This window comes from Cucumis melo, chromosome 5 (genome assembly GCF_025177605.1).
Source record: "Cucumis melo cultivar AY chromosome 5, USDA_Cmelo_AY_1.0, whole genome shotgun sequence".
In the NCBI taxonomy this organism is placed as follows: domain Eukaryota; kingdom Viridiplantae; phylum Streptophyta; class Magnoliopsida; order Cucurbitales; family Cucurbitaceae; genus Cucumis; species Cucumis melo.
Window position 1 is genome coordinate 3,165,726 of NC_066861.1, and position 24,503 is coordinate 3,190,228.

The 24,503-nt window shown below is 42.2% G+C and overlaps 3 protein-coding genes and 1 long non-coding RNA gene across 10 annotated transcripts in view; 2 read left to right on the forward strand and 2 right to left on the reverse strand.

Annotated features, from left to right (window-relative positions):
- Positions 1–254: 254 nt before the first annotated feature.
- Positions 255–24,503, forward strand: part of LOC127149491 (uncharacterized) — a 38,899-nt gene continuing 14,650 nt past the window's right edge. For all 6 annotated transcript variants that reach the window (XR_007821137.1, XR_007821138.1, XR_007821139.1 and 3 more), the window contains exons 1-2: positions 255–729; positions 851–1,029. The gene's annotated coding sequence lies outside the window, so the exon portion shown is untranslated. The remainder of the gene's footprint in view (positions 730–850; positions 1,030–24,503) is intronic.
- The window catches only part of LOC127149495 (uncharacterized), a 33,451-nt gene continuing 11,318 nt past the window's right edge, over positions 2,371–24,503 (reverse strand). The window contains exon 4 of the long non-coding RNA XR_007821157.1: positions 2,371–2,577. This is a non-coding gene — a long non-coding RNA (uncharacterized LOC127149495). The remainder of the gene's footprint in view (positions 2,578–24,503) is intronic.
- LOC103504209 (vacuolar protein-sorting-associated protein 33 homolog) lies at positions 7,072–23,915 on the forward strand. 2 transcript variants are annotated; one of them, XM_051085215.1, is made up of 10 exons: positions 7,072–7,384; positions 7,680–7,720; positions 7,842–7,924; positions 8,028–8,135; positions 8,227–8,271; positions 21,827–21,883; positions 22,170–22,264; positions 23,242–23,361; positions 23,457–23,558; positions 23,725–23,915. In XM_051085215.1, the coding sequence occupies exons 2-8, from the start codon at positions 7,708–7,710 to the stop codon at positions 23,282–23,284; spliced, it is 444 nt and encodes a 147-aa protein (XP_050941172.1). In that variant the 5' UTR covers positions 7,072–7,384; positions 7,680–7,707; the 3' UTR covers positions 23,285–23,361; positions 23,457–23,558; positions 23,725–23,915. The 2 variants fall into 2 exon arrangements, with proteins under 2 accessions (XP_050941172.1, XP_050941173.1); XM_051085216.1 differs by lacking the exon at positions 7,072–7,384 and adding an exon at positions 7,459–7,598.
- Positions 8,603–18,023, reverse strand: LOC127149490 (uncharacterized). Its single transcript, XM_051085217.1, has 2 exons — positions 17,652–18,023; positions 8,603–8,962 (listed from the first exon to the last, which is right to left on the reverse strand). The coding sequence occupies exons 1-2, from the start codon at positions 17,967–17,969 to the stop codon at positions 8,870–8,872; spliced, it is 411 nt and encodes a 136-aa protein (XP_050941174.1). The 5' UTR covers positions 17,970–18,023; the 3' UTR covers positions 8,603–8,869.

Consider the following 24,503-nt stretch of genomic DNA (forward strand, 5'->3'; position numbering starts at 1 on the left):
TGGGAAAAATGATGTATTTATAAAATTAATATGTATTTGTGTGAATTTGTCTCAAACCAATTAGAAAGAATGTTTTATTGGTGAAATTTTTTATGAAAATTATATCCAAAACTAAAAGAATAAGAATATTAAGAATTGATAATTTGATTTGAAAAAAGAAATAAAAAATCAATCCTATATATCCAAATACAAAGAAAAAAGAAGTATAGTAGAAAATGGAATAATACTACAAATAAATGCTTTATTTTGTACACAGTAGAAGTCAGATTACTCCATTTCAAATTTCAAAAAAAGAACTTCGCTCTCTCATTTCTAATTTCTTCATCTTTCTTCTCAACGGCAACATCTCCCTCCTCTCCCCCCTCTCTCCTCCTTCCCTTCTCCTCGCTCTCTTGTCTCCTTCGTCTTCCTCAGAATCTTCACTCTTCCTTTCTCTTAATTTCCATTCTCTAAAATGAAGCATCCACCCAAGAAACCCTATCTTGCTAAATACCCATCTCGCCGATCCACTGCCATCTTCTATTCCTAGCGCTAACGGCGCCGGAATCAAGGGCGGAAGACCCCTCGGAAACCTATGTCCTCTTCCAAAGAAAATGCTTCTACCGTCAGATCCCAAATTCCCAACTCCATGGTTCCCGATTCCAAACCCTCGCCGACTAAGTTGAAGAGCCGCCTCCAGAGACCGTTCCTGAGAATTCCATCCCTGGGTTGTCTGATTGTGTTGTTAAGGTAGTTTACGTGGTGTGATTATGGGGGTTTTGGTATATTTTTTTCTTAATTTGGGTGGTCAAATGACATTTTTCTGTAATATGAAAAACTAATCTGGTCTTATGTCTGAATCATCTCACAGATTAGAGAAGATGTAAAATCTGGTGTAGAAAATTTAACAGAGGAGTGTGTATCCACAATGGCAGACGTTACTCGGCTTCTGATGAAGGTTTTTATCTTCCTCGTGCTAATATGCGTACCTAAGTGCACCCCTATCCCTGCAACCATGTAAAATAACGTCGAGGTTCTATTATATTTGAGGTATTTAAGTTAAATTTCTATCTTAGTTAACACCAAGATTCGATTTAAATTTCGAACAAGATAAACACCCAGATTCTATATTTATTCCCAATCTTAATTAATATTTTGATGTTTTTCAAAATTTGAAAATGTTGTATCAACCTCGAAAATCTATTTTAAAAAATTGAAAACCCATTTGGAATTTCATAAATTCATATAAATTTATGAGAACAGTAGATTATTATTTGTTATAATATTTATGAAAAACTGCATGCCTTTAGTAGTTCATGGTCTCCACTGTTCTTCCTTTTCTTTTCATGGTTAACCTTTTAAAATGAATTGAATACAATTTTAAACATCATCTTTATAATCTCAGAATAATTATGCAGGGTTTATCAGAATAATTATGTTTGTTTCTTCAGATATACTGAATATTACTTTGATTACTCATTCATTTTGATTTCTATTTGTAGTCGATTATGGTGGCTCGCTTTGGAAACTTGTTACATAGCTACTGCCTAAAGCTTTAAATTGCCTTCCGGATGCACCTCAAAATCAGCTTCATTCTTTGTGTTTTCTAATTTCTAGCTCACTCAATCCAGCCATGGAAGTAGTGAGGTAAGTTAAGTTCCCTCTTGGAATTCAAGTTCTGTTGTACTTCTTGTTGGAGTTTAAGAGGCATTTTTGTTGTTGTTCTTCTTCTTGCATAACTGTGGTTGTGGAATTTGGGTTTTAAGTAGTGAAAGAACTTGTATTATAGTTTTCTACGGTAAAAGGAATTGAACCCACTTGCCATATGTTCACTCAATTTGATTTTTTACTGTAAGTTGAGTCAGTTATGGTCATTTTCAAGGGGTTAAACTGCATTTGGGAAGTTGGGAAGGAGTTGAAAGGGATTTTTTAGGCCAGAACTGACTTCTCTCACTTTGCCAGAATTGACTTCTCTCACTTTCTCTCTCTGCACTACTAACTTCCAAAGTTTTTGTGACCGTTAGTAGTTTCATCAAGTGTTTGTGTTTGCTACTTGGTTATGCTTCATAATTGCTTTAGATTCACAAAAATACTATAACCTGTATCAGAGCTTGTGTGGGGAACTCTTCACTTTTGGCCTAACCAAAACCAGACCTGCCTAAACCTTATATCCTAGTCGGTTAGGTCAAGTAGAATGCGTTGAGCTCCCTCAGTATCAGAGCTTTTGTGGGGAACTCTTCACTTTTGGCCTAACCAAAACCAGACCTGCCAAGCCCTTATAGCCCAGCCGGTTAGGTCAAGTAGAATGCGTTGAGCTCCCTCAGTATCAGAGCTTGTGTGGGGAACTCTTCACTTTTGGCCTAACCAAGACCAGACCTGCCTAACCCTTATATCCCAGCCGGTTAGGTCAAGTAGAATGCGTTGAGCTCCCTCAGTATCAGAGCTTGTGTGGGGAACTCTTCACTTTTGGCCTAACCAAAACCAGACCTGCCTAGCCCTTATATCCCAGCCGGTTAGGTCAAGTAGAATGCGTTGAGCTCCCTCAGTATCAGAGCTTGTGTGGGGAACTCTTCACTTTTGGCCTAACCAAAACCAGACCTGCCTAAACCTTATATCCTAGCCGGTTAGGTCAAGTAGAATGCGTTGAGCTCCCTCAGTATCAGAGCTTGTGTGGGGAACTCTTCACTTTTGGCCTAACCAAAACCAGACCTGCCAAGCCCTTATAGCCCAGCCGGTTAGGTCAAGTAGAATGCGTTGAGCTCCCTCAGTATCAGAGCTTGTGTGGGGAACTCTTCACTTTTGGCCTAACCAACACCAGACCTGCCTAGCCCTTATATCCCGGCCGGTTAGGTCAAGTAGAATGCGTTGAGCTCCCTCAGTATCAGAGCTTGTGTGGGGAACTCTTCACTTTTGGCCTAACCAAAACCAGACCTGCCAAGCCCTTTTAGCCCAGCCGGTTAGGTCAAGTAGAATGCGTTGAGCTCCCTCAGTATCAGAGCTTGTGTGGGGAACTCTTCACTTTTGGCCTAACCAAAACCAAACCTGCCTAGCCCTTATATCCCGGCCGGTTAGGTCAAGTAGAATGCGTTGAGCTCCCTCAGTATCAGAGCTTGTGTGGGGAACTCTTCACTTTTGGCCTAACCAAAACCAGACCTGCCAAGCCCTTATAGCCCAGCCGGTTAGGTCAAGTAGAATGCGTTGAGCTCCCTCAGTATCAGAGCTTGTGTGGGGAACTCTTCACTTTTGGCCTAACCAAAACCAGACCTGCCAAGCCCTTATAGCCCAGCCGGTTAGGTCAAGTAGAATGCGTTGAGCTCCCTCAGTATCAGAGCTTGTGTGGGGAACTCTTCACTTTTGGCCTAACCAAGACCAGACCTGCCTAGCCCTTATATCCCAGCCGGTTAGGTCAAGTAGAATGCGTTGAGCTCCCTCAGTATCAGAGCTTGTGTGGGGAACTCTTCACTTTTGGCCGAACTAAAACCGGACCTGCCTAAACCTTATATCCCAGCCGGTTAGGTCAAGTAGAATGCGTTGAGCTCCCTCAGTATCAGAGCTTGTGTGGGGAACTCTTCACTTTTGGCCTAACCAAAACCATACCTGCCTAAACCTTATATCCCAGCCGGTTAGGTCAAGTAGAATGCGTTGAGCTCCCTCAGTATCAGAGCTTGTGTGGGGAACTCTTCACTTTTGGCCGAACTAAAACCGGACCTGCCTAAACCTTATATCCCAGCCGGTTAGGTCAAGTAGAATGCGTTGAGCTCCCTCAGTATCAGAGCTTGTGTGGGGAACTCTTCACTTTTGGCCTAACCAAAACCATACCTGCCTAAACCTTATATCCCAGCCGGTTAGGTCAAGTAGAATGCGTTGAGCTCCCTCAGTATCAGAGCTTGTGTGGGGAACTCTTCACTTTTGGCCTAACCAAAACCAGACCTGCCAAGCCCTTATAGCCCAGCCGGTTAGGTCAAGTAGAATGCGTTGAGCTCCCTCAGTATCAGAGCTTGTGTGGGGAACTCTTCACTTTTGGCCTAACCAAAACCAGACCTGCCAAGCCCTTATAGCCCGGCCGGTTAGGTCAAGTAGAATGCGTTGAGCTCCCTCAGTATCAGAGCTTGTGTGGGGAACTCTTCACTTTTGGCCGAACTAAAACCAGACCTGCCCAACCCTTATAGCCCAGCCGGTGAGGTCAAGTAGAATGCGTTGAGCTCCCTCAGTATCAGAGCTTGTGTGGGGAACTCGTCACTTTTTGCCTAACCAAAACTAAATTTGCCTAGCACTTAGAGCCCAACCGATTAGGTCAAGTAAAATGCATTGAGGTCCATCAGTATCAGCGCTTGTGTGGCGAACTCTTCACTTTTGTCCTAACTAAAACCAAACCTGCCTAGCCTTTAGAGCCCAGCCGATTAGGTCAAGTAAAATGCGTTGAGCTCTCTCAGTATCTGAGTTTGTGTGGGCAATTCTTCATTTTTGGCCTAACCAAGACCATTCCTGCCTATCCCTTAGAGTTCAACCGGTTGGGTTAAGTATAATGCGTTGAGCTCATTTAGTATTCGAACACGTATAGGTCAAGTAGGTTTTCGTTTTCTCAATCTCTTCTCTAATGAAGCGATACATAATATCTATGTGTTTTATTATGTTGTGAAATTGGTGATTCTTGAATATATATGATGCTATAGTTATCACAATATATTTTCATTTTTGCTTGTTTGATTCTGAAACCATTGAATAACTCTTTTTCTCTCAATGCTTGAAATCCCTACATCACATTTGACTTATTTGTCAACTAAAGAGCCTTCATGATTGAGATATTGGGAAGCTTTTATTTTTCTTTCGTGTTTCCAATTGAACATTGATTGACAAATTTGCATGGGAGGGTATTGTGAGCTCTATTTGAACAAAACTGTGATTGATCACTTCTGTTGGCTTGTGTTGTGGAGTTTTCTTTCTTAGTTTGAACGTTATTTCAAATTTTCAAGTTTTGAAACATGAAGTCATAACAAAAGAAAACGTTAACAAGCAAGAAAAAATAGTACACATACATATATATGTGAATATATGAGTCTAAATTCACGTAGTTTCGCTTTCAAATTTTGAAGAATGAACTGACTCAATTGAATTCCAATTTTGGTGGTTCCAATTGCACGATCGAGTTGATTTCTAAAAGATGTAGGCTGGAAAAGGAGGTGAGGTAACATGGAATAGAAGAACCATAACAAGAGGAGCACTGGATTCATTGAGAAATGGACGAGAGATTCCATGGCTCCCATTTATGAAACTTTTGATTAATGGCGATCTTGACAGGTAATATTAAGAGGTTTGGAATACTTCATGAAATTTAAGTTTTATATAGTCCTTAATTTAATGTTGGTTTAGTAGAGATACAAATATAAGATTCAATCTTGGTTCTTTTTGCATTCAATTCTTGTGGATTGTTATGGAAAAAAATTAAAGTCTGCTGATTTTGAGATTATATATAGAAACAACTGTCTTTTTTATCTGAAAATTTTAATGAAATTGCATTTCTCTTTTGTTTGAGTGAGGTTCTTCTTTTGAATCTTGGAAACTTTCTTGATTCATGTTTCTGTAATGTTGAATGAGTGTGAAACAAAGTTAGGGGCTGAAATCTTGGAGGAATGTTGGGATGAGGATTTAACAATTAATTCCTCTTTCTTAGAAGAATCCGAATCTATACAAAGGTCTTCTTCTCTGTTTCTAATCATCTGAGGTAATCTTGTAGGTTTTTTAATTCTTGGTGGAAATTCTGGGATACACTGAAGTGATTCTTGCTTTCTTAATAGTTTTTGTTGTTTGTTTTCGTGCCATTGTTGAAAATCTTGAGGTTGTTCTTGATTGGTTCCATGTTGGGTTTATTGCAAAAACTTCTCGAGTGTTTCTTGGTTGATTATCAACAATTCTTCCTGTTAGATCTAAAACCCAAATGTCCATACCCAAAGTGAAATCTTCTTGTATAAGAGATTCTTCCACGCTAATTTTCCATTTACCACACAGGTGCTCTATCTTAGAATTCAAAGGACTTAACTTGAGTTACTTTCCGCCTTACAGTCGTACAAATATCAGAACTATTAAAAAATTTCCTCTTTTGTTTCAGGCATTCAAAAGAGAGGAATTTCTCTCTGTCTCTTTTAGTTGTACATAAGAGAAGGGATAGAAGATTTCTGAAGGTAGAACGTTCAATAAGTAGAAGAATATGAAAAGAAGAAAGAAAATAGAGGTTAACTGGTTCCGCTAGGTTTATCTTCTTTATTGCTTTTCAATCTGTGAAGAATTTTACGAAATTTTTTTGTCTCTAACGGCTTGGTCAGCATGCTGAAGCATTGCCCGAGGTATGGACCTGGACAACTTCGATTTCTCTTATCTCAAGAGCTTGGAGATTCTTTTTATCTTACTTCACAGTTGACGTTCTTTCGGTTCTTTCACTCCCCCAGGTATGAAACTTCAGCCTCTGCTGGCTTAGATTCTATCAATCTCATTTTCAACTTTGTCCATTCCATTTGTAACCAAGGATTCATTTGTAGGACAAGAAAGATAATCACCATTTAAAATATATATGTGAGAGTACACACACAAAAACAACTAATTATTCAATCAGAAACATAAAAGCATAATTTACAGAGCATACGGGTCATAAGTTAAGTTTGTGCTACAACAAGATATCCACTCCTGATGTTAAAACACAAAGCCATATTGTCTAATTCCTTTAGTAATCTACAAGAATTCCAAAGAAATAAGCTCGGGGTCATTATCAATTTTGTTTTTCATCCTAAAATATTCAATTATTCTCCTCTTTGGGAAATTATTGGAGGATGACCATGATGGAGATCTCAAATCTTTACACCAACAGCTGTTTGAATGTCTTTTCTATCTTTCCTTTTTTCTTACTTGGGAGGGGTTAAAATTTTCATTTCCTGTGCATTACTAAGCATGCAGGGTTCACAGAAAAATTTGAATTTTTCATTAGTTGTCGTGAGCTGGCCAATGCATTTTTCGAATTGACAGATCCTATTGATCAGGTAAGAGTTAATTATGTCAATCATTAATGTTAGAAGGGTGCACACATGATGAAACTTTTTAGCCAACTTCATGGCATTTGAAAGAGAGAAAGTACATTGGTATTGTACTCAAATTAAACTTGATGGTATTATTCTGATGCATGTGAAAAATACTCGTGTGCAGGTGGTGGTTTTAGTTCTCATTCCAAGCTTAAGAGGAAATTGATTTATATATGCAGTGAGGTCATTGAAATATACTGTCATTGTTCAATATTTGCCAAGGGTCTTTCGAAATCTACTCATTCTTAAAGAAAGTTAGATGGCCTTCTAGCATTCTCCGAGAAAGTGTCAAGGCTAAAGCTGCATTCAATATCTTCCTTTATATCCTTGCAAGCCATGTACGTTAACCGCCACTCTTGTGCTTGTATTAACCTTTTCATCTTTTTTTAGATGGATTACACTACACTCAAGATTGATTCAGTTAAAATATTGTAAGAGAAAAGGAGGGAAGATACAAAATGTCATAAACACAATATGTGACTTGCAAAATGAGTATATTATAAACCAAATTTCCAGCACAAAGCCAGAGTGGATCCTAAGTATACTGTGAAGGTTGTTAAATTCAAATCTATTAGGTCTTATTTGATAACTATTTAGTTTTGGTCTTCACCATAATATTTTTCGTTCTTTCAGGCTCATTTGGTACAGTGCATCGTGCTGAATGGCATGGATCGGTTAGTCTCTTTTATCTTATCTCTAACTCATGGTTCAACATTCATGTTCAGTTAATAGTGTAACAAGTTCCAACAGACAACTTTTAATCTAATAGTTTCATTACCTTGTTTATTTTCTAAGGAGAATGGTTAGTTGGAATGTTAGTTTTCTTTTGGAGCTGTCAGCTTTTGGAGCCATTGCAGAGCCCTCTACCTAATCGCTTGGTATTATAAGTACACATCTGGTACTGCAAAATGCTATGTTCACTCTTTTATATTCCTGAATAAATGTGTAATCATGAGATAATTATTTGGCTGTGTATGTTAGTTTACCTTTGGCGCAATACCAAATGTGAGGGCCAAAGGGAGAGCATCAGTACGTGTTGCTGACATTCTAAATCATTTGCAAACAGAGGAACCTATTAACTCAAATGATGTAAATGTTGAACTTGAAGGCACCCGTTCTCTCTCTTTTCAATTTCCTTTAAAGAATTTGTGCAAGGATTGATATATTCATTTTATTTCAGATGGTTGTGCCAGAGATAAATACACTCATTCTTATATTTAGGGAGGTAAAGTTTCATTGAACTCCATCATATTCCGCTGTGAATGTCATTATGTAACGTGGTTTGATTTGTATATGCTATAATTTTTCAATTACTTTTGGTAATCTATTGATGGGGATATGAAAGTTATATTTATTTCAAAACATGAATAATTTATTTGCCCATTCTATTCAACTGCCCCTGTTGTTTAGAATTGGATATTTCTGCTTTGCAGGTGGACGTGGTCACTCCCATGTGTTCTCAGTTGAAATATGAAGGTGTTACGGCCCGAGAATCCTGTTACAATAATACCAGCATACACAAAGCTAACAGCTAACAGCTAACACAACACAAGAACAACTTATCACACAGCATTCTATAACAATATGAGGCAATATGGAACTTATATATTTATATAGGAATAGTCATTCATTAGAAAAGGTTCTCACAAAATGATTACAGCCAGATGAGAGGGTTGTTCTCTCCCAAATGAACAAGGTTGTCCATTCAAAACATTCCAAACATTCCAATGCCTAACCCTAGCTAAACGCTCCCCTATATATAAACTCCTTTTACCGATGCCACGTGCCCTTGGGACCATTGGCCATTCCAACTACCATTTTGTCTATGCTAAAATGCCTTTCTTACCCTTCTTCCTCTTTCTATGATAAACTTGAGTAGTTGGAGGCCTAGCAATACCCCTATGGAGAAGAGCCACCTTGTCCTCAAGGTGGAAATCGGTGAATTGGTTCACGAGCGTTGCATAGGATTCCCATGTGGCTTCATGACTCGGTTGATCTTTCCAATGAACCAAGTACTCCCAGTCCCTTTCGGCATCATTCCAGCGAAGTTGTGTCACCTGGTCGAGCACCAAAACTAGCTCCATCTGATCATTAAGCGCAGATATGTCCGGTTGGATACGGTGTTTATCACCTACTGCCCTTTTTAATTGCGAAACATGGAAAATTGGGTGTATTTTTGCATTCTCCGGGAGATCCAACAAGTAGGCTACCTCGCCGACTCTTCCCAACACCATATAAGGTCCGAAGTATTTAGGAGATAGCTTATCGCAGCGCCTCTTAGCTACCGATTGCTGCCTATAGGGTTGTAATTTCAAATATACCCAATCTCCAATGTCAAAAACTACTTCCCTTCGGTGCACATCGAAAAACTTCTTCATTTGTTCCTGGGCTTGTTGTAAATGTTGCTTCAAAACTGCTAGTGTTTCATCCTTGTTCTGTAACTGGTATTCGACCGAATCATTCGGTGTTGTGCTCACCTGACCGTAGGAACAAATGGGGGGTGGGGGCTGTCCATAAACCACCGCGTAGGGGGTCGTTTTGATCGATGCGTGATAGTTGGTGTTATACCAATATTCGGTCCACGCTAGCTTTTCACTCCATGTTTTGGGTCGCTCTTGACACAAACATCGTAAATATAGTTCAAGGCACTTGTTAACTACTTCCATTTGTCCGTCGGTTTGGGGATGATACGCCGTACTTCTTTTCAACTGGGTCCCCTGTAAGCGAAATAATTCCTTCCAAAAGTGGCTAAAAAATAGTTGGTCACGATCGGATACTATTGAACGGGGATATCCATGGAGGCGCACTACGTCCTTGATGAATTCCATCAGCCACTATTTTGGCAGAGAATGGATGATTCAACTCGATGAAGTGTGTGTGTTTACTCAAGCGATCCACCACTACTAACACCGAGTCAAACTTCCTGGATTGTGGGAGGCCTTCCACAAAATCCATCGATATATCTTCCCAAATTCGGTTAGGAATGGGTAGGGGCTGCAGCAGGCTGGCAGGCGATAAGGCTTGGGTTTTCTTCTGTTGACACACATGACATCGATCCACGTACAACTTGATGTCGTTTTTCATTCCCTCCCAATATAATTCAGCAACTATTCTTTTGTAGGTACGTAGTTGCCTCGAGTGCCCCCCAACCACAGAATCATGGAAGGTGTGTAAAATGGTTTGTAATAAACTGGACGTCTTCTCGAGGACTAATCTGCCCTTATAAAACAGTCGGCCTTGTCGGACTGAATACCGTGGCACACACCCGGGGTCCACTAATAGTTTCTCAAATATGTCCTTGAGCTTGTCATCCGCTTGGACCTCCTTTTCCACCACAGCGACATCAAGTATGGAAGGGACCGTAATAATGTTCAGCTGAGTCTCAATCGGGATGCGGGATAACGCATCAGCCGCCTTGTTTTCTGGTCCCGCTCGGTAAAAGATCTCAAAATCAAAACCCATTAGTTTCATCAACCATTTGTGGATCCCCGGTATCAACTCCCTCTGTTCCAAGATGTGTCTCAAGGCCTTCTGATCGGTGTACACCACGAAACGATGCCCCAACAAATAATATCACCATTTTTCCACTGCTAACACAATGGCCATTAGCTCTCTCTCGTAGACTTACTTCAATCTCCCCGCTTCTGAAAATTTTTGGCTGAAATAAGCAATCGGTCATTTGTTTTGTGATAACACCGCTCCCAACCCAAACCCGAAAGCGTCGGTTTCTATCTCAAATGGTTGCTGGAAATTCGGTAGGCCAAGATAGGCAGTGTAACCATGGCCTTTTTCAGATTCTCGAATGCCAGCGTGGCCTCCGCTGACCAACGGAAGTTATTCTTCTTTGTCAAGCGTTTGAGGGGTGTGGCTATGGCTCCATAGTTTGCCACAAATCGACGATAATATTCCGTCAGCCCCAGAAATTCTCTAAGCTCCCGCACGTTCTTCGGATGTGATGGTACCCCGACCTCAGATCGATTTTGGAAAAAATACTTGCCTCGTGCAGCTCATCTAGCAGCTCGTCAATCATGGGAATTGGGAACTTATCAGGTACTGTCGCTCTATTCAACGCCTTATAATCCACGCAAAACCGCCAACCTCTGTCTTTCTTTTTCACTAGGATCACAGGACTGGAAAATGGACTGACACTTGGCCGAATAAATCCCGTGTCGAGCATCTCATTCACTAATTTCTCAAGTTCGTTCTTCTGAACATGCGGGTAACGGTATGGCCGTACATTAATGTGTTTTGTACCCTCCTTCAGTTGTATGCGGTGGTCAACTGGTCTCATTGGGGGTAATTCTGAGGGCATATTGAATACATCTGCAAATTTCCGCTCAAGCTGTTCAAATTTCGGTTGCAGCTCTTCAACCGCTTCAGTAACCGTTAGTTGTCGGTCCGCCCTCGATACACCCATGGACCTGACATCCACGAGGAATCCCCGACACTCGGGCTGCCATTGCTTCATCAACATCTTCAGGGACACTTCCATTCTTGTCAACGACGGGTCCCCCTTCAGTACTACTTTAGTACCCCCGACGGTGAATGTCATTGCTAAATCTTTCCAATCCACTGTCATCGCTCCTTGCAAGCAACCACTGCATTCCGAGAACCATATCTAAGTTTCCCAATTCCAACGGCAAAAAATCATCCTTTACTATTAACCCGGGAAGCCCCACGATAACACCCGTGCACATCCCTTTTCCTTGGACTGCCTTGCCGGATCACATGATGACTCCATAATTGGTCGTCTCTGTTGTTGGGATTTTTAACTCCTCCACCAGCTTTAGGGAGATGAAATTATGTGTGTCCCCGCAATCGATCATCACCACGACTTTTCGCTCTTCCACTTTTCCTTTAATCTTAAACGTACCCGGAGCCGTGAGACCAACCACTGAGTTCAGAGACAGCTTGACAACGAGACTGACCTCCACCATTCCTTCTTCGATTTCCATCTCTCGTATCTCTGCGTCGTCAAGGTCGTCGGCTACCACACACATTCGGAGCTCCTTGTTCTTGCAACGGTGGCCTTTGCTGAACGGTTCGTCACACCGATAGCATAAACCCTTATCCTTCCTCGTCTGTAGTTCAGAGTCTGTCCACCGTCGAAACGGATGTTCGCGTCGGCCTCCCCCTCCCCCTGTATTAGGTAGAAATGCGTTTGAATTTGACGGATGGGGGAAATTTTCTCCGCCAAGGTCACCATCTTCGTGGTCGGGCTTTTGTAATTTTTTGGGCTTAGTTTTGGGTTTGTTTTCGCGGCCTCCTTCGGGTACGGGTGTGGGCCACCCCTTGCCACTTCAATCTTTTCTTCAGCGAGTTGGGCCGCCTCCATCAGATCTTCAAGGCCCATGGTGTCACAATCGTAACTTTTCAACACAATTATACAGCACTTGTTTAGCTCGATCAACAAGTCAGCCGTTCGAAATTCGGAATCCGCGGACAAACTCGCGGTATGATGCAGTCTCCCTCCTCATTCTTGAGAAAATGTTTTTATAAAACGGGAGAGAGAAATTAAATAGTTGAAAACGTCATAAAGAAAGCATTGAAGACTGTCAATTACAAAGAAAATAGCTTAATTTGCAAAGAGTGCGACAAGGCTTGGGCGGGGGTCGAACTAGTCATGTACCCCTATAGTACATATTAAGAATTTTGGCCTTGGCAGGCTTGCATATGAAAAAGCCGAAATGTCACACTGTGACTCGACGACACCTGAACGAAAGAATTAACCTAAACTACTTTCAAGACAAAGATAAAGTGGTTTGGGGGTATTCGGGCATACGACCATTGGTAAATAATACCTTGGACAATTATGCCCTTGACATTCTCCCCTACTTAAACGGTTGACGTCCTCGTCAACCGGCGAAGCTGGAGCTCTTTGGTCTTCTGCATCCACGTTTCAAGGTCTTCGACATGTCCTCTCTTGTTACCTCCACGAGAGGCTTCTTCCGCTTCAACAGGAATTTATGTGTCTCCCTCGTGGGCCTTCTACCAGTCCTTACTCTGTCAGCAAGGACTTCCTTGACTTCTCTGTCTTCCTCTAGATCCAGGTTGACAGATAATCATACGGCGTTGTTGCACGGTCAATTGGAAGCTTGGTCATCCACTCGAACTCGAGAGGGCATCGCTTTTGATCTCCCCTCTCCTCCATAGGCCTTGAAGCTTCTTCTAGGCACACTCGAGCGATGTCGGCCATCTGGTCACATTCCTCTCCAACTCAGTGGACTTGAGGGCGGTCCCCTACATAAGGGCCATCAGCGAGGGGCGGCAATACAGAATGCCTCTTACCTTTAATCTCAAACGGACTTCTCTTGATCTGCGAGTCTGTCTGAGCACTATGACCGAATTGGGCTACCTTCAGCAGTTGAACCCAATTCTTTTGTCTGCCATCAACACAATGATGCAGGTATTCTCCGAGCACACAGCGGAATTGCTCGGCTTCAGCTTCAGGAGTCTTGGTCGCATCGACGACCCCAAGACTTGGCCCCTCGATCATGGCTTGCTTTGAACCATTGAAGGCGGCGTGACACTCGAGGTTCTCACTCCACTGAGTGTCTTCTTCTCTCAACAACCCACTTTGGTGACGCTCCCCCACCTGATCCGGCACGTTTATCTGGCTCTGCACAGAGTAACACTCTCCTCCCTTGGCATCGGTAAGACTCAGCGGCACTACGGGGAACTTGTATGCTTCATGCCTAGTGACACAATTTTTCTCGAGTCCCTTTGCCTTCGTTGTTCTTACTCGACAGTGCCTCGGTCGGTCGTCTGACTTTGGGAGATGCTTCACTCCACGTGAGCGGTCCACCCGCCTCGTGAGCATGGAGAGTGGACGTTTACGCCGAACTGTGAGCTTACTCTGGATACGGCAGTCAATACACTGTTGTGGGCTTTTGTCCTTCTTCTTTAGAGAAAGGACGTGGGCTCCGTACGGAGCTTGTACAGGTATATTACACCCTGTATTCAACAACATCTCTGATGGTTTCCGAAGTTTGGTTAACTCCGGCGGTGCCATGCGATAAGCATTCTTCACAGGCGCTTTTGCCTCTGGCAACAATTCTCTTCCCTGGTCGATCGTCTTTCGCATCGACACGGATTTAGGCCAACTATTTGGCAGCACATCATGGCACTTCTCTGGGATACATAGAGTGTCTTTCGGGATTATCTCCCCCCTTTTCCCCAATGCCCCAAGCGGGATCTCCACAGATGGTGGTTTCTCTTGGGCGCGACTCTCGACTAGTTGCATGGTCGATATCATTTTAAACCCGTTGGGCTGACGAATCTCTGCTTGCACTATCGTGGGAAAGGATCCAGTGATCACTAGACATCTGGCTGAGGGCATTGGTATGACTTGATGTTCAAGGAGGAACTCCATTTCTAGCACTACATCGAAGTCATCCATCTTTACAACCACAAAGTCTACACGGCCCTTCCATCCTCCCAACTTTATCGTCGTTTGTTTCACTAACCCGAAGACGGGTAGGGCAATGGAATTCACGACCTTCATTCTTTCTGAGTCCTTCTCCCAACGGAGTCTTAAACGTCTGGCCTCTACCTCTGTTATGAAGTTATGGGTTGCACCGAAATCAATCATAGTGTTTTTCGTCTGCTTTTGATTGATCCAGGTGTTAACATATAATAAGCCCCCTTTCGTGGGTACGTTTCTCTCCCCTGACTTTTTCTGGAGAGACCACAGATATTTTATGGCCCCTATTCGAGTTCTTTCACCTCCATCTATCAGACCCGCTTCATCCTCAGCTTGATTTGGCTTATCATCTGAATCCGCGATTAATGAGGCCTGAAACGCATGAAAGTCGACTTTATTTGGGCATTCTTTTGCCATATGTGGCCTACCACATATGAAACAACTCAGGCGGTGCTTGGGTGGGCTTTGATTATTCGACCTTTGCCATGTGTTCCCTGTGTTTGACTGGTGAGATCTGCGGTTTTTACCTGAACATTCGTCTCCCCCTACAGCTTTGGGAGAACTCGAACGACTATTCCTGTTCCTTCCAGGTGAGGAACTTTGGCGACGTCTCACATCTTGAGAGTCACTTGTCAGATCGAACAATCGTTGGGCTGCTGCATACGCTGACGTGAGGTCTTGGACCCTTTGTTCATACAACTTGGCCCTTGCCCACGGTTTCAGCCCTTCGACAAAACAGAAAACTTTGTCTTTCTCTGACATATCGTGGATGTCTAGCATCAACCCCGCGAACTGTTTCACTTACTCCCGAATCTCGCCAGTGTGTCTTAGATCGCGCAACTTTCGCCGAGCAAGGATTTCCACATTCTCGGGGAAGAATTGCGAGCGAAGTTCTCTCTTCAGGGCATCCCAAGTATCTATTGTGCAACGCCCTTCCTGTATGTCCACGTATCGGGACCTCCACCACAACTTGGCATCTTCAGACAGATGCATCGTTGCCAATGTCACTTTGGCTTCCTCGGTGACGGTGTTTGTAGCCTTGAAGTACTGTTCAAGGTCGAAAATATAATTCTCTAAAGCCTTTGCATCTCTTGCCCCACAGAAGGGCTTTGGTTCCGGGATCTTTACTCTGCTAACCGGAATTGCTCCTCCAGCTGGAGCTTGGTTTGCCATTGCTCGCATCGTGAGATTCAGCCTCGCGTTCACGTCTGCGATTTCATTCCTAACGACATCGAGGGTGACTCTAAAATCCTCCGACATGTCGTTTATCATCTCTAATAGTGTCTTTTGAGAGCTATCTAGCTCGCTGACACGTTCTTGCATGTGGGCAGCGAAGCCTAATGAACTGTCCCCATGTTCGTAGTTAACAGTTCTTCTGGCGTTTGTGTTTTCTTCTAGGGTGTCAACTCTTGTATCGGCAACCCTTCGACACGGCCAGCTACCACATCGATCGTATTAGTTTTCTCGGAAATTTCATCGAGACGAGACTCCTAGTAACGGATGGAGTCGGGAACTTCGACTAGGTAGAGCATCTGCTCTTCTAGCTCTACTAGTCGGTCTTTCTGGGCTTTGCCCGGTGGGTTCGACGATGACATGTTTCGGTCTTATCGTCAATTAGCCAATTTGGCTCTGATACCACTTGTCACAATCGTAACTTTTCAACACGATTGTGCTGCACTTGTTTAGCTCGATCAACAAGTCAGCCGTTCGAAATTCGGAATCCGCGGACAAACTCGCGGTATGATGTAGCCTCCCTCCTCGTTCTTAAGAAAATGTTTTTATAAAACGGGAGAGAGAAATTAAATAGTTGAAAACATCATAAAGAAAGCATTGAAGACTGTCAATTACAAAGAAAATAGCTTAACTTGCAAAGAGTGCAACAAGGCTTGGGCAGGGGTCGGACTAGTCATGTACCCCCTATAGTACATATTGAGAATTTTGGCCTTGGCAGACTTGCATATGAAAAAGCCGAAATGTCATACTATGACTCGGCGACACCTAAACGAAAGAATTAACCTAAACTACTTTCAAGACATAAAGATAAAGTGATTTGGTGGTATTCGGGCATACGGCCATCGGTAAATAAAACCTTGGACAATTATGCCCTTGACACACGACCCTCATGGAGAATACCTCTTTTCTAATTATTGGGTCCAGACCGTTGGTAAATGTTCCCTCGAAAACATCTTCTGCAATCTCCGGTAGGGGCGCCGATAGTTCTTCAAACTTTTGCAGATATTCACTCACCGAACCTTCCTGCTTGACCGCCAAAAATCTTGCACACGCCGTCCATGTTCTCTACTCTGAAATCGATTATACATCCTTTCTTTCAACTCCTTCCAGGATCTTAACCGTTTGCGGTTTTCTGTCCATCTAAACCAACTCAATCCCTTCCCTTCCAAGCTAAGCACGGCGATCTTCAGCTTTTCCCTTTCATTCAAGAGATGCATTTGGAAGTAGTGTTCCGCCCTGTAGAACCATCCATCCGGATCCTCCCCGTTAAAAACGGGCATTTCTAATTTCTTGAACTTGATCCTATCCTGTCATGCCCCTGTTTCCACGCTCAAGGACGTCTCCCCTTCTTCCCCCTCCTCTTCGGCCGTGTCTTCATTCCTGAGCTTCCTCTTTCCGGTGCTTATCCCAGTCATTTTCAAACCTCCCAGCTGTCTCTGGCGGTCCTCGTAAATCGCCGATAACATGGCATGCACCTTCTCTAAATTTTTCTTTAGAAGTGGCAGTCTTTGGTCCTTTTGTTTAATTGCCTCGATCTCTGCTTCTGAAGCGGTTAAACGATCCTCTATCATCTTTTGCATCATCTTCTTCCACCTCCCAGATTGTCGACTCGCTCTGATACCAATGTTAGGGCCCGAGAATCCTGTTACAATTATACCAGCAAACACAAAGCTAACAGCTAACACAGCACAAGAACGACTTATCACACAACACTCTATAACAATATGAGGCAATATGGAACTTATATATTTATATAGGAATAGTCAATCATTACAAAAGGTTCTCACAAAATGATTACAGCAAGATGAGAGGACTGTTCTCTCCCAAATGAACAAGGTTGTCCGTTCAAAACATTCCAAACATTCCAATGTTCTCTTACCCTTCTTCCTCTTTCTATGATAAACTTGGGTAATTGGAGGCCTAGCAATACCCCCTAAGAGAAGAGTCACCTTGTCCTCAAGGTGGAAATCGGGGAATTGGTTCACGAGCGTTGCATAGGATTCCCATGTGGCTTCATGACTCGGTTGATCTTTCCAATGAACCAAGTACTCCCAGTCCCTTTCGGCATCATTCCAGCGGAGTTGTGTCACCTGGTCGGGCACCAAAACTAGCTCCATCTGATCATTAAGCGCAGATATGTCCGGTTGGATACGGTGTTTATCACCTACTGCCCTTTTTAATTGCGAAACATGGAAAACTGGGTGTATTTTTGCATTCTCCGGGAGATCCAACAAGTAGGCTACCTCGCCGACTCTTCCCAACACCATATAAGGTCCGAAGTATTTAGGACATAGCTTATCGCAGCGCCTCTTAGCTACCGATTGCTGCCTATAGGGTTGTAATTTCAAATATACCCAATCTCCAATGTCAAAAACTACTTCCCTTCGGTGCACATCGAAAAACTTCTTCATTTGTTCCTGGGCTTGTTGTAAATGTTGCTTCAAAACTGCTAGTGTTTCATCCTTGTTCTGTAACTGGTATTCGACCGAATCATTCGGTGTTGTGCTCACCTGACCGTAGGAACAAATGGGGGGTGGGGGCTGTCCATAAACCACCGCGTAGGGGGTCGTTTTGATCGATGCGTGATAGTTGGTGTTATACCAATATTCGGTCCACGCTAGCTTTTCACTCCATGTTTTGGGTCGCTCTTGACACAAACATCGTAAATATAGTTCAAGGCACTTGTTAACTACTTCCATTTGTCCGTCGGTTTGGGGATGATACGCCGTACTTCTTTTCAACTGGGTCCCCTGTAAGCGAAATAATTCCTTCCAAAAGTGGCTAAAAAACAGTTGGTGACGATCGGATACTATTGAACGGGGATATCCATGGAGGCGCACTACCTCCTTGATGAATTCCACAGCCACTATTTGGCAGAGAATGGATGACTCAACTCGATGAAGTGTGTGTGTTTACTCAAGCGATCCACCACTACTAACACCGAGTCAAACTTCCTAGATTGTGGGAGGCCTTCCACAAAATCCATCGATATATCTTCCCAAATTCGGTTAGGAATGGGTAGGGGCTGCAGCAGGCTGGCAGGCGATAAGGCTTGGGTTTTCTTCTGTTGACACACATGACATCGATCCACGTACAACTTGATGTCGTTTTTCATTCCCTCCCAATATAATTCAGCAACTATTCTTTTGTAGGTACGTAGTTGCCCGGAGTGCCCCCCAACCACAGAATCATGGAAGGTGTGTAAAATGGTTTGTAATAAACTGGACGTCTTCGGGAGGACTAATCAGCCCTTATAAAACAGCCGGCCTTGTCGGACTGAATACCGTGGCATACACCCGGGGTCCACTAATAGTTTCTCAAATATGTCCTTGAGCTTGTCATCCGCTTGGACCTCCTTTTCCACCACAGCGACATCAAGTATGGAATGGACTGTAATAATGTTCAGCTGAGTCTCAATCGGGATGCGGGATAACGCATCAGCCGCCTTGTTTTCTGGTCCCGCTCGGTAAAAGATCTGAAAAACAAAACCCATTAGTTTCATCAACCATTTGTGGATCTCCGGTATCACCTCCCTCTGTTCCAAGATGTGTCTCAAGGCCTTCTGATCGGTGTACACCACGAAACGATGCCCCAACAAATAATGTCGCCATTTTTCTACTGCTAACACAATGACCATCAGCTCTCTCTCGTAGACTGACTTCTCTCTCGCCGCTTCTGACAATTTTTGGCTGAAATAAGCAATCGGTCATTTGTTTTGTGATAATACCGCTCCCAACCCAAACCCGGAAGCGTCGGTTTCTATCTCAAATGGTTGCTGGAAATTCGGTAGGGCCAAGACAGGCAGTGTAACCGTGGCTTTTTTCAGATTCTCGAATGCCACCGTGGCCTCCGCTGACCAACGGAAGTTATTCTTCTTTGTCGAGCGTGTGAGGGGTGTGGCTATGGCTCCATAGTTTGCCACAAATCGGCGATAATATCCGGTCAGCCCCAGAAATCCTCTAAGCTCCCACACGTTTTTCGGAACCGGCCATTCCAGCATTATTCTGATTTTTTCTTGGTCTGCTTCAACCCCCTTTTCAGATACCCAATGCCCCAAATACTCGATGCGTTCCTTCTCGAAATGGCACTTCTTGCGGTTGGCAAAAAGGCTATGCTCCCTTAGTAGGCTAAACACCACCGTGAGGTGCTCCAAGTGAGATTCTGCATCCTTACTATACACAAGGATATCATCAAAAAACACCAGTATAAACTTACGTAAATAAGGTCGAAAAACCTGGTACATGAGGGCTTGGAATGTCGCCGGTGCGTTTGTAAGCCCAAACGGCATGACCAGAAATTCGTAATGCCCTTCGTGCGTTCTAAAAGTCGTTTTCTTTACATCCTCCCCCGAACTCGGATGTGATGGTACCCCCGACCTCAGATTTATTTTGGAAAAAATACTTGCCCCGTGCAGCTCATCTAGCAGCTCGTCAATCATGGGAATTGGGAACTTATCGGGTACTGTCGCTCTATTCAACGCCCTATAATCCACGCAAAATCGCCAACCTCCGTCTTTTTTTTTTCACTAGGATCACAGGACTGGAAAATGGACTGACACTTGGCCGAATAATTCCCGCGTCTAGCATCTCATTCACTAATTTCTCAAGTTCGTTCTTCTGAACATGCGGGTAACGGTATGGCCGTACATTAATGTGTTCTGTACCTTCCTTCAGTTGTATGCGGTGGTCAACTTGTCTCATTGGGGGTAATTCTGAGGGCATATTGAATACATCTGAAAATTTCCGCTCAAGCTGTTCAAATTTCGGTCGCAGCTCTTCAATTGCTTCACTAACCGTTAATTGTCGGTCCGCCCTCGATACACCCATGGACCTGAAATCCACGAGGAATCCCCGATCCTCGGGCTGCCATTGCTTCATCAACATCTTCAGGGACACTTCCATTCTTGTCAACGACGAGCCCCCCTTCAGTGTTACTTTAGTACCCTCGACGGTGAACGTCATTGCTAAATCTTTCCAATCCACTGTCATCGCTCCTTGCAAGCAACCACTGCATTCCGAGAACCATATCTAAGTTTCCCAATTCCATCGGCAAAATATCATCCACTACTGTTAACCCGGGAAGCCCCACGATAACACCCGTGCACGTCCCTTTTCCTTGGACTGCCTTGCCGGATCACATGATGACTCCATAATTGGTCGTCTCTGTTGTTGGGATTTTTAACTCCACCAGCTTTAGGGAGATGAAATTATGTGTGTCCCCGCAATCGATCATCACCACGACTTTCCGTTCTTCCACTTTTCCTTTAATCTTAAACGTACCCGGAGCCGTGAGACCAACCACTGAGTTCAGAGTCAGCTCGACGACGGGACTGACCTAAACCATTCCTTCTTCGATTTCCATCTCTCCCATCTCTACGTCGTCAAGGTCGTCGGCTACCACACACAGTCGGAGCTCCTTGTTCTTGCAGCGGTGGCCTTTGCTGAACGGTTCGTCACACCGATAGCATAAACCTTTCTCCTTCCTCGCCTGTAGTTTAGAGTCGGTCCACCGTCAAAAGGGATGTTCGCGTCGGCCTCCCCCTCCCACGGTATTAGGTAGAAATGCGTTTGAATTTGACGGATGGAGGAAAACTTTCTCCGCAAGGTCACCATCTTCGTGGTCGGGCTTTCGTAATTTTTTTGGCTTAGTTTTGGGTTTGTTTTCGTGGCCTCCTTCGGGTACGGGTGTGGGCCACCCCTTGCCACTTCAATCTTTTCTTCCGCGAGTTGGGCCGCCTCCATCAGATCTTCAAGGCCCACGACCCTCATGGAGAATACCTCTTTTCTAATTATTGGGTCCAGACCGTTGGTAAATGTTCCCTCCAAAACATCTCCTGCAATCTCTGGTAGGGGCGCCGATAGTTCTTCAAACTTTTGCAAATATTCACTCACCGAACCTTCCTGCTTGACCGCCAAAAATCTTGCACACGCAGTTCCTGCAATCTCTGCTGTGAATGTCATTATGTAACGTGGTTTGATTTGTATATGCTATAATTTTTCAATTACTTTTGGAAATCTATTGACAGCGATATGAAAGTTATATTTATTTCAAAACATGAATAACTTATTTGCCCATTCTATTCAACTGCCCCTGTTGTTTAGAATTGGACATTTCTGCTTTGCAGGTGGACATGGTCACTCCCATGTGTTCTCAGTTGACATATGAAGGGTTGTTTGATGAGGTGAGCTAATGCACGAGTGGAACTTCTTATTCTTCTTCTTCATCTTTTGTGTTTTTTTTTTCTTTTTCCCCGCGGGATGACAATGATCACTTGATTTTGTTTAACATGACATGAAGGTTCTTATACAAAGTTAATTTGCTGTAACTTCTCCCATTTTGGCTTCAAAACCTCACCAACTCTTGATTGTATACTCTTCACAGTACTTGTTAGCCTACTCATCATAATTCAAATAGACCTCACGTGTAACTTAATTTTGTTTTGAAGTTTTCTGATATGGGCTTTGTAGTTTTTGCATGTGAGTAATGGTTCTGTGGAGCTTGATTCATCGATCATGGGTGCTCAACAAGATGGAAAAAAGATCAAGGTTCCACTTAATTCAAGGTTTGTACTATTTTTTGTATTTTTGTTTAGGTTGTGGAATCCAAGTTTGTATTTGAAGTCAAGTTCATCCAAGGTCATTGAGTTTCAAACTTCTTTTAAGTAAATTTGTGTTTCTTGAACTAGAATTCTATGTCAATTGCTTGTTTTTTGTTTTTTTTCTCAAACTTTACGTATATCTGCAACCGTAAGGTTTTGATCATGTTATTAATGCCTTTTGCAGCTGAATGGGATTTTCATACCAAATCCGCTTGATAGGCCTCGTTCAGTTTTATGCTTGAAACTAAAGGAGAATTTGGTCTGTGTAGTAAATGAAATTGAAAATTGTATTGTTGTCTATGCTATGAAAGTTCCAGTTCTCTAGTATAAAGTTACAAGACCATGTATATATTTTCGTCATTGATTCAGGATGCTATATATTTTCTGTTTTTTAGAGTTCAGACGAGCATATTAATCAGGATATAGGTGTCACAACATGTTTGTAAATCGAAATTGGAACCTGCATAGGCTGCATTAATCTTTATGATGTCTAAACCAGCTGAAGCAAAGAAATGGAGAATTGCAGAAGCTTTCATAGGAAGTCTAATAATATGGTATACCATATACAAGTGACATCTTTCTAGTTTTAGAAATTCCTGATATTTACATAGCCAGCCATTAATAATACAAATAACGTTAACCGACCATTCAGTAATCTGCTACATTTCACTTTTGCATCACAGACTAATTTAAAAGAAAAATCTGGGATTGAAATGTCAGTGGTGTTGTGCTTAACCTTACTGACCTTTCCTACTATAAAGCAGTCAAGATTTCTATTTCCTGCAAGAATTGATTCTGCGTAAAAGGCAGCATCTAAAATTTCGTCATAGTTAATGATCAAGCTGTGACTATGCAATATTCTGTCGTTGTATTATATATTGTTTTTTTATGTGATATTTGCAGTTTCTAAAATAATCATTATTGGTTTGATTTCCTCCCAGATATTTTCAGTTGCCCTCTGGCCTTTCTAATCCTTGTTATTAGCAGGCGAGGATGAAGTTTCTGTTGTTCCTTTGAATGAACCATTGTCTGATTTTACTGATGAAGATATTAGAGAGTTTGTAAGTCGTGAATCAAGACTTTAATTGTATTACTAGATGCCTATATTTTTACATATTCATCGACAAGTTCTAATTTCTTTTTAATCTCTATCTAGGCATCTTTCATTGGTGGATCATATGTTGCCGATGCTTCAAAAACTTTAAATGGAGAGTTTACTGTGACTGATGCTGTTAAGATCAATCTTCCTCTGTCTAAGGTTTTACTTGATCTATTTCAGATGCTATCTGGTTTTATTCTATAACCATCTCTGTTAATGTGTTCATTAGTTTTCAGTTAGCATGTTTGGTAGACTTTAAGACGTTAGATCGAGATATTCGTTGAGCCTTCTGTCTGATTGATCTGCATATGATGACTATTTGTAGGACTTGAAGAATGCAAAGGCGATTGTTGATTGGATAGATTGGGCAGAGCCACAGTATGACTTTAATCCCATTATTGATGAATGGTGCCAAGAAGCTCCCGAATAACTTGATTTATATATTCTAATAAATTTGAATAAATTTTGTAACCAACAGATGGTCAGTTAATGATTGTGTTGGGTTGAATGATATTAGTGACTATCTTTTGTGAGAATATATATCTAATCACACAAATAGCATTTTGCGTAGGACGATACGAATCTTTTATGAAAATAACATTTTGATGATACAGACTCTTTCTGGATTATAAGGATCATTTTTTGTTATTTGACATTTTATTAGCTAACAATGTATGAGATATAAACAATAGCCTTTTAAATAGATTTCATTCACATAACTGGCATGAATATTATATGTTGATGTTGGGAATTGAATATTGATATTTGAAAAAGTATATTATAGATAAAATATGTGAAAATACTACATTATTATAGTTTTTATTTAAAGGTATGACTAGACGTTTATATTTGTTAAAAAAATGCTACTATAAACAATCAACAACTTTTTAAACTTGCTGTGAAACGTTTTCATAGCTTTAAAAAAGCGCAATTACAAATCACATAATAGAAGAATACGCCATTAAAAAGTTGTTTTTATAACTTTTCCAAAATGCTATCAAAATGCATACTTTTTATAGCTTTTATAAAACGCTATTAAAGATCCAGACTTTTAATAACATGCGTCACGACTTTTGGTAAAATGCTATAAAATGTCAATGATGG

Excerpts from the sequence above, each read along its gene's own strand:
- LOC103504209 (XM_051085215.1), top strand. Across the intron at positions 7,925-8,027 it reads GCCCTCTACCTAATCGCTTG|TTTACCTTTGGCGCAATACC; the intron begins GTATTATAAGTA and ends TGTGTATGTTAG. Across the intron at positions 21,884-22,169 it reads ATGAAGGGTTGTTTGATGAG|TTTTTGCATGTGAGTAATGG; the intron begins GTGAGCTAATGC and ends TGGGCTTTGTAG.
- LOC127149490 (XM_051085217.1), bottom strand. The coding sequence starts at position 17,969 with ATGGTGTTGGGAAGAGTCGGCGAGGTAGCCTACTTGTTGGATCTCCCG. Across the intron at positions 8,963-17,651 it reads ATTTCCACCTTGAGGACAAG|GTGGCTCTTCTCCATAGGGG; the intron begins GTGACTCTTCTC and ends CTTGAGGACAAG.